Genomic DNA, 9,825 nt, shown 5'->3' with positions numbered 1-9,825 from the left:
CTCTGGGGTCACCAGGTGGTCCCCGTCTATGCCAATTCTTAAACCCCCAAGTTTTAAGTTCTCTTTGAAACTAGAGGCCTCACCGATTGTGGTGAAATGTCACAGAATATAGATTCTACCCATTACAAGCTTTATAACTTCACACTTTTCTTTTTGTGATTTTTGGATGAAAAGACCTGCCAACCAACTTGCCCAAAATGAGATGTCTACCACACGTAAATTAAATTTGAATCTAGTTTATTTGCAGAATTTTACTTAACCAATTCTCATTTCTTTCTGTGTTTCATCACTATATAAAAACTCATCCTTTGTACAAGCAAGTAAAATGCCAACAATGAATAAGAAGTGAATATTGCACATTTAATGACCAAAATAACTTGTTTTTAAAGGCCACACTAGGCATGTGGGTAGGAAAAAAGAGTTGAACACATTTAAGATGTATTTGCTGCCACTTGAGTGATTTAAGCCATTGAAAGAAAAATAAATCCTAAACCTCAGTGCTTGGGAGATATTACATCAGTACATTAAAAAATAAAGTTATAATGAACAACATTCCTTAGTGGTTTCATTACCCCAAAATAGGGTCAGTAGTTTTTTTCTCAAGTTATTGTCATCAGAAATCAGGAACCTATCTAGACTGAAGGAAACTTCAACTACCGCTTCTATAGGACACATGACGCCTCTATAATGTGAGAGGGTCACCACGGACCGGGATCATCACAGACCAGGACAAGGTCAGTGTTAGTGCCTGGCTGGATGCCAAGAACTTTACCCAGCACAACCCAGATGCAAATGGAAGATGACAGGAGGGAACTTTTTTTTTTAAAGCATCATGCTTATCTGCAGCATCGTACTCTCCACTTTGCTTAATAAGACAAAGTTAACTAAGCAGAAAATTTTTCAGCTCTAAATAAAATTTTACTAGCTCAGAATAAGGAGTAAAGTTGGTCCAAAATGCAGAGCAGACAGTTTTGAAGGATAAGTGCAAAGCGCCTTATTGTCAGACCTGCAACTGATGATAAACCGAGCTCTGGAGCTTGACTCACCACTGACTGAACGTGCCAACCAGAGGGCACAGCTGCTGAGAGCTGATGCTGCCCACATGTCCAGCGGAGCAAGCTTTGCTGCGTGACCCACTCTAGTGTAGCCAACCCCCAAAGCAGAGACCAGGCTGAGGGCACATAACCTAAGGAGGCACACTCTCTCGGAGCCAGCAGGCAAGTGCCACCTTATATGTGTGCCCTGGGTGCCTCATTTGTTTTACCCAAGTCCTGACCCTACTGTTTCTCGGCATGGCCCTCTTCTAATAACGTGGGCTAATTTGGGCAGTTTTCCCAAAGGGCAGCCCTGGCAGACATCATGGGGGCAAAGGACTAACTAAAGGCACTAGGCATTTCGTTTGACAAAGGCTGAGGGCTGGGTGGACGGGCAGGGTCAGAGGTCTGATGAGGTATGAAAATTTCCAAAGGTCTGAAGGTCTGTCAGGAGGGGGCAGGAGAACAGCTCCAGCAGAACTATGGCCAGCGTTACCAGGAGGCCAGTTTTAGCCCAGTATAAAGCAGAACTACAACCAAGCTCACCAATGGCCACTTGGGCTTGTCCATGAGGAGCGGAACTAGTGGCCACAGGAAAGGGCAGAGGAGAGGCTGGAGGATCAGGGCTGGGATCCCTGCTGAGTGGGAGATGGGACCAGATGAGCTTTAATGCCTCTACTGACTTCAAAAGTCATGATTCTATAACATCTGCTTCGTGCTCCAGAAATTATTCATTTCAGGTTTAAAAATCCAATAGATGGACTTCCCTGGCGGCGCAATGGTTAAGAATCCGCCTGCCAATGCAGGGGACACAGGTTCGAGCCCTGGCCCAGGAAGATCCCACATGCCGCGGAGCAACTAAGCCCGTGAGCCACAACTACTGAGCCTGTGCTCTAGAGACCGTGTGCCGCAACTACTGAGCCCGTGCTCCGCAACAAGAGAAGCCTCCACAATGAGAAGGCCACGCACCGCGACGAAGAGTAGCCCCCATTCGCCACAACCAGAGAAAGACCGTGCGTGGCAACGAAGACCCAAGGCAGCCAAAAATTAATTAATTAATTAAGTTTAAAAAATCCAGTAGAAAACTGTGTCTCACCTTCACTCGAAAGGAAGAAAGGGCATGGACACTCTCACTTGCACAACGTGGATACACTGACTGGGAGGAAGGGGGTTGGCACTTGGTTAAAGAGAGGGTGGGCTGCTCAGGGGTTTTCATTGTCTGGACCCAGCTTCCCCCACCTCGAAGAACTGAGAGACTCAGGCAACCTCGAGGAGGCAGGCGTGACTGTGCCAACAGGCTGATCGTGAAACCACCAGCGACTCGTGCCAGGAGCTTCAGGAACATGGAGGGTGGGCCCTGGCCCCATTAGGCTGGGCAGACGCATCAGCAGAACCTCCCTCCCTGGCATCTGTGCCTGCAGCTTTCTGCAGAGTTAGGAAGGGGAGCCAGGAGATCAGGGGGTCGAGTGTGCCTCTCTGGCCCATCCTGTGTGAACTGCAGAAAGAAGAGTGGAGAAGAGCCCAGGAAGCTGCTCTGCATCCCCATCTGAACCGGAAGCCACTGCTGGCCACGTATGGGGAAAGTCTGCACTAGTGCACCTTCAACGAAGCTCCAGCACATAGGTGCCTTGGTCTTACTGACCCAGGTATCAACATGCAGCACTGCTAACTGTCTCTGAAACATGCCCTGCGCTCTCTGGAGGTGACTATTTTGCCAACAAAAGCTCATTATTCCTGAAAGCCAGTGGGCAGACCGGTCTATTCTTTCCCAGGAGGCTACAGCAACATTGCCACCTTCTGAGCTATCTTAGTGTTGTTAAAGCAATTTCTTAGCCCAGAGCCTCTCATAGGAACCTATGTGGTGAGTAAACCTTCCACTGTTAAGCGTGAGAGGAAGTACTTTTACCGACCATCTCTGATGATCAAGTTACAGTGTCAAAAAAAACAGATGACATCAGGCATAAAAAAATCTGCATCAACTTTAACAACTGAAATACTTTACAAGATAGTGTGATATCCCTAAAAATCGGATTCTTACCAGCTACAACCAAAGACTGATTTATTTTTTATAATTTTTACAGAGCAAATACATTATAAATATTATAAACCTTCAAAAATTAAGATTAAACATAATTTTCTTTAAATGTATGTACTGTCACTCAAAAATTTCATTCTAGGATACCAATAATTACATCCTCCTCAAAGAAAACAGCACACAGAATATTTCCTCTCATAAAATCTTTGTTGCCAAATCAGCCATGGAACTGTCCACAGCTTCTAAAACGTGTTAACAAGGAAAGCTCTGAGATGCATCCCTCGGAGATGGACACTTAGTGGCCTACAGAACTTGAAGGCTAACAGGGATGATCTTTACCAGAGCATTTCCGTGGGGCAGAACTGTTCTGTCCAACTAAAAAGATTCAAAATAAAGAACAGCTCCTACACACTTCCAAATGTTGGGGGAAGCACCGCAAAACGATATTTGGAAAGAGATTATCGCTCAGTTAATCTATACCCCAAATCCCCCTGCTGAAAGCTCTCAGTGACTAAGACATTTTTATGTAAATAGCCTCGGGCTATAGATAGCCTGCAAGCAAAAGACACCTTAGGCCAGCTGGACAAACAAATCAATTTTGAGCCAACAGAATTATGAATATGATGACAGAAGTCAAGGTGCGAATTCCGGGGCGTGGGGGGGGACATGACAAGAGCAAGCAGATGGCAGCAAAACACGGCAACACTGCAGACAGGCTTTGGTAAAGAACGAACTGTTAACAACAGAAGGCACGTGACGATTAAAAAAAAGCCAAATTTCAGTCAGGTCAGGAAAAAAAAAGCCAAATTTCAGTCAAGTCTCCTGACCTGACCCAGTTTCCACCGACCAGTGTTTCAGCAGGTTTGCTAGCTTCATTTGAGTTTAAATCTGGAGTGATAAAACAAGCAGGAAACAGACAGTCAAGTTCTCTGTCTCTGTCTCTCAACAGCAGGACCTTCAGATATCAAACTTGCTGTCTGGAAAGAGCTGCAAATTTACATGTCTACAGGGGCCAAATAAGACGTGAATGAAGGAGCGGGCTGGGGTATGACCAAAGGGAATGTACGTCTACAGTGCACTGGAGAGAGGAAGCCCTGTCTACACTCTCAGCCATGGAGATCAAACAAAACACATCTGTGCACGACATGCTCCCCACAGACCACCAGCATGCGCCCCCAATGTAGACAAATGGCTCCTTCTCTATGAGGACACATGGCTGGATGGAAATGGACTTGTCACCATCTCTACTGTCCACTATAATCAGGATCAAGTGGTCACATTTTACACAACGACTCACTTTGATTCAGCATTCTTATCTCCCTTCTGAGAGAAAAATATAATAATTTAAGCTGGTATATTTCCCCACATTTGAGAAATGCAGAAATTTTCAAAGCTTTTTTACTTTGAAGGAACACAATTGGGATTCAAAAGTGAGGGTTCAACCCGATTCCCAAAGTAGTTATATCTGGCACAGGAGTCTTGACATTTAAATGAAACAGGAAAAGACAGAAGTGGAGACATACGAAAGCACCCCACCTGGGGTCTCATGAGATGACTGGATATTCGGCAACTGAGAGTGGCTCTCTACCCAAGGAGAGCTTCGTAAGTTCTCTTGCTGGATGAACATAAAAATTACAAAGTCCCTGGAACATTTTAAGAGCTCAGGACACACACATACACATGTGCACATGCACAACACTTATCTAGCACCCACCAACTTGCATCTCAGTCAACTAATTCATTGGCCAAACTGCAGTGAAATTGAGCAAAGTTATTTGTGCAACAGCAAAGTTAAATGTAAACATAAACAGCAACAGGTTTATCAAGAGCCTCAGTGTTACTATCGTATGTTGTCCAAATAATGCACTTCTGGATAGAGACAGTTCACAAGAAGAGCCAGGAAGCTTTTCCCATCTTGGAGGCAATGGCCAGGACGCTTTATAAATTGTGCGGCTTGCAATATCTGATCCTGGTATTCAACGTACTGCTTACTTGACGTCAAGGATTCAAGAGCATTCAGAGCCTAAAAGACATAGAAGGCAAGAGGGTTAACCACATGGATGCATATAACATGATTCCCGCAGGTGTAGCACACCTGCCAACGTCATCAGGTGCAACTGTGAGCCTCCAGGGAAGCCTACAGAACTGGAACTAGATGTCTCAAAGGCAGGCACTGATCAACCACAATTAGAAGGAGGCCGGCAACCCAAGCTTCTCTGGCGTCTGCCGCCTTCCACATCCAGCCTTCCCTCTTCCTGGCCTGTGCTGTTTCCCAACCCCTCCCCGCAGAGTGCCACTGCTGCAGCCAGGCTGTCTTCCTGCTTTGTCCTCCTTGCCCCAGTGCCAGCACTGCAGCCCTCCCCACCAGATCATCTACTGCCTCTCTTCCTGGAGACTCAACCGGAAACCACGGGCATCAGCTTTAATTTGCAGTTGGGTTTGTTCTCAGATTACAAAGTAATGTCATACTAAACCGTGTAACTAGAAATTCAGAAGAAACCAGTGGCTAAGTGCTGCCGAGGGTGAATGATAAGGTTGTTCTATCAGCCAACAAACACAACGGACAGATCAAGTTCCTCTGGCTTCCGCCCAACAGAATTGACATATTCCCATGCTTCTCTTTGGGAATAAAGAAAGAAAAACATTCTTTACTTCCATAATTTTAATTTTTCCTCCCTTCATACTGGGAGAAGACAAGAGAAAAAGACTGTATTTAGAGAAAACAAACAAAGAATCAGAACAACGGTTCTTGGCGGGTAGGGAGTTTTGTTTTCCAGCTATACGAGCTCACCCACCCCTAGCATTCTGAGTGTGAACTGTGAAGTGCCACTCTCCTGCCTCTCTCATTTATGGGGACCACTGCACTAGAGGATATAGATTAAAAGATGGAATTTGCTTGGCTCAGTATATAAGGAGGGAGAAGATTTTTTGAAGATGGTAAATGAACAGGCAGCTTAGAAATAAATTACCAAGTGGTTTAAGACAGAAGTTTTGGGGTTGAAAATCAACAATGGAAGGGATTTTGGTACCAAGCTAACTGCTGTATGAACGGAGTTAATCTAAGAACAAGAATCAGTGGGAACAGGCACTCCCACTAACCATAGCGTCCATATGTCTCTCTCTTTCTCTCTCCCCTTTCTTTTTTAAAAAGAACGGTCTACTTTGACAGTTTGCCTAAGAATAATCATTTTATACAAAGTTGACTTCTTTCCAGTCTGAAAACCCTGATGACAAGTATGTCATCACTTAAGTCTAAAGGAAGGCCGGCAAAGGCTGGCAAGGACTGGGCGACCTGCTGGCCGCAGCTAAAGCAAAGCTATGCTCCAGGTGCTGGCGGGCACAGGAGAGCAGACTTCTCAAATGCAGACTGAAATGCATGGCACTGCCTTCACAACCGCCCCCTGGGACACTCATCTGCCCACTTGCGACAGCTCTTATACAACATTAGGGATGCAAATGGTGGTTGTCTAATCAGCCAGTGACAAGTATCGGGTACTGTACAAACCAAGATGCCTGTGAAGAACCTGCTGATTTTTTTGCTTCATCTGTGCTCTTAATACCGAGATATCACACTGTACATGGCTGGCTCAGACATGACAATGCCGCAAAAGACAAGAGCTGAGGGGTCTAAGCATTTACCGTGTACAGAGACAGTACTGCAGAGCAACAACAGCGTGACACTGGACCCAGACAGGCCCAGTGAATCCCAGCCCCAGCCCTCAGGGGCTGTGTGATTTGGGACAAATTACTTAGTCTCCTTCTGTCTCCATTTCCTCATCCACAAAACCAGGATAATAAAAGTTCGTATTGTATAGGGTTGTTATGAGAATCAGAAGAGTTAAAATTTAAACTCGTTAACATCAAGTGAGTTAAAACTTACAACAGTGCCTGGCATGCAGTAAGCACTCAAGAATGCCAGCCATCGTTTTATATTATATACCTTTGTACCTGGCCAGCCTGTTTATGGGTGAAAATAGTTATGGGGATGGGGGACCACTGCCATGTAGCCTTCCATGTTTTCAGAACAAACTATTTTTCACAGCTACCATTTTGTCCATGTCAGCCAACACTGGTCAACCCCCAGACTCACAAAACAGAACCACCGCCTTGGCTCCAAGTTAAAGCCCAGCTAACCTCTATCGGTCTCAACTGTAGTCTCATCTTCTGTGCCTGTCCCCAGCCCCAGCTTGTGACGGGTCAGCACACAGTCATGTCATCAGAACCAAATTCGATCCTAGATTGGCTTGCCCATGGCCTTGCTACTTCTACAAGGGTAGTAATAGGGCTCTGGGCAAGTGCCTACAAAAACTGGTTGAAAATCCGAGGCAGATACACACGTTAACCATTTTCCAGTTAGTAGAGCCCGCCAGACAGTATGCTGCGCTGCTGCCGATCATCATCACCAGGTCGTCACGTGTAAAGACTACAGGTACCACCTCCCTCCTCCTGTGGAAAACTTCTAGCCCTTAACCACAAAGCTTTTTACTGACCTGCTGAGCTTTCAGGGTCAGATGTAATTCAGAGCTCGGCTTCAAACGGATCTGATCCTTGGCGGGAACCTGAACTGAAAGAAAGGCAGCCATGCCTCGGGCAGCCACTCGGAACCTTAAGTGTTAGGGAGGGATTAGAAGAAGTAAATGACTATTAAAGTAAGCATTTTAAAATAAATACCATATTTTCTATTAAAAAATAAGATGAACACATCTCCAGACCTACTGTGATTGTTAGCCTCTTCAGGAAAACTGTAAATATGATCAAGGAGTCTTTATCTGCCCTTCCATTATCACCACCCAAACAATGAAAACATAATTCAGTCTCAGGAATGAAAGTGCTGGCAGATACAGAGTAACTGGAACTCTCAGCCACGGCTGGTGGGAATGTTAAAAATGGTGCAGGCGCTATGGAGAACAGTTTGGCAGCTCCTCAAGAAGTTAAATGTAGAGTAACCATGTGACCCAACAATTCCAAAAGAACCGAGAACAGGTGTTCTAACAAAAACTTGTAAATAACTTTCACAGCAGCACTATTCACAATAGCCAAAGAGTGTATACAACCCAAATGTCTATCAACTGATGAATGGAAAAACAAAATGTGGTGTGTCCATACAATGGAATATTATTCAATCATAAGAAGGAAATAAGTACCAGTGCATGCTAAAATATGGATGAGCCTTGAAACTTTATGGGAAGTGAAAGAAGCCAGACACAAGAGGCCACGTATTACATGATTCCATTTATATGAGATGCCCAGAACAGGATATACATAAAGTCAGGAATCCATCAGTGGTTGCCAGAGACTTGGGGAAGAGGGGAATAGGGAGTGATTGCTTAGTAGCTTAGTAGCTATTTCCTTCTGGGATGACGAAAATGTTCTGGAACAAAATAGTGGTGATGGTTGCACCAACATTGTGAATGTACTAAATGCCACTGAACTGTACATTTTATCATTTTTTTTTCTGGCCACACCGCGCGGCATGCGGGATCTTAGTTCCCCGACTAGGGAACGAACCCACGCCCCCTGCAGTGCAAGCACGGAGTCTTAACCACTGGACTGCCAGGAAAGTCCCTGAATTGAATATTTTAAAAGGGTTAGCATGATAATTTTATGTGACGTGTATTTTACAATTTAAGTGAATCAAATCACACAGTCCTGCTAAATTCTACCACAAACAAAGGAGTATGGTGTTAACTGGTTTGGACTGGGTGGCTCCCAAAGTTGCAGCAGGCTATTCCATAAGAATGCTGACATCAGAATAGTAAGAATTCCTTTCAAACCAGATAAGGCCTTTAAAAGAAAACCATGATGCAAATAGTCTTAGGAGATAAACTGGGGCTAGTAGCAAATTCTTTCACACCTTGGAATTTTTAGCGACAAAAACCTGAACGTATTTCTCATTACTTATCCTTCTAATCAGTTAACTTCTACTCATCTTGACTTAACAATTCTGCTAGACCGAGTCCCTCATGGGACCTGGGTTTCCCTGACAAAGTGCTGGCAGTGAAGCAGCTGACTGGGGTATTTTAACCTAACCTTGCACACCGTCACTGGCTCAAAGACAAAAAGTAATGTGTAGTGTGGTCAGGTGACCAAGTCAAAATGCAATGAGATACTGCTAAAAAAAAGTCTTTGAACATAAAAGTTGTTTTAAAACGGAAAAAATAAACACCCTTTTTAAAATGTAAAGATGTAATCAGGCTCTGATTATTTTCTTCTTAATCTCTGGGAGGACCCTAGCTCAGCTCCTAAATAGAAAATCTACCGAGTATCGCACCCCCTAGGTATGTGCAGGTGTCTGTGGCCCGTTTAGAAAAGCAAGAGCAGGTGCTTCCTCACCTGTTAGACAAGGGCGACTTCCGGCCCAGCCCAATTGCCCTGAGAATCCCTGAACTGAGCCTCTCCTCGGCCAGCAGGCTCTGACGGGCCTGAAGCATGAGCAGAATTCGAATGACAGACTCCGTCAAGACCGAGTCATTCTGCTCGGTCTGAACCAGGGACAGCTGCAGGACTTGGTGCCACCACAAAAACAGCTTTGCTTCTTCCTGCATAGAGCTGGGGGCGGAGAGGGGGGAGGAAAATCAAATTCAGAGTAGATTCTTTCCACTCTCATTTAACTGAAAGTCCACACATGAGTTTTAAGTGTAAGGGACATTTAGTACTTTAAAAGCTTAGGCTGACAGGTAATGCTGTTAATAAAGTATTTGGACAATAAAAGAACAGCTGACATTTATTGCCCCTTCTACATGCCAGACAGCATAT

At 44.8% G+C, this 9,825-nt stretch overlaps 1 protein-coding gene across 2 annotated transcripts in view; it reads right to left on the bottom strand.

Annotated features, from left to right (window-relative positions):
* Positions 1-237: 237 nt before the first annotated feature.
* EPG5 (ectopic P-granules autophagy protein 5 homolog) overlaps positions 238-9,825 on the bottom strand; it is a 129,113-nt gene continuing 119,525 nt past the window's right edge. For both annotated transcript variants that reach the window (XM_029230514.1, XM_029230505.1), the window contains exons 42-44: positions 9,403-9,618; positions 7,560-7,674; positions 238-5,092 (exon numbers count right to left, since the gene is read on the bottom strand). In XM_029230514.1, coding sequence (XP_029086347.1) covers positions 4,910-5,092; positions 7,560-7,674; positions 9,403-9,618 — 514 coding nt within the window. In that variant the 3' untranslated portion in view covers positions 238-4,909. The remainder of the gene's footprint in view (positions 5,093-7,559; positions 7,675-9,402; positions 9,619-9,825) is intronic.

Source organism: Monodon monoceros, unplaced genomic scaffold, assembly GCF_005190385.1.
Source record: "Monodon monoceros isolate NGI ecotype Baffin Bay Population unplaced genomic scaffold, NGI_Narwhal_1 Super_Scaffold_1, whole genome shotgun sequence".
NCBI classification, from domain to species: domain Eukaryota; kingdom Metazoa; phylum Chordata; class Mammalia; order Artiodactyla; family Monodontidae; genus Monodon; species Monodon monoceros.
This window is presented reverse-complemented; position numbering and strand designations above follow the sequence as displayed.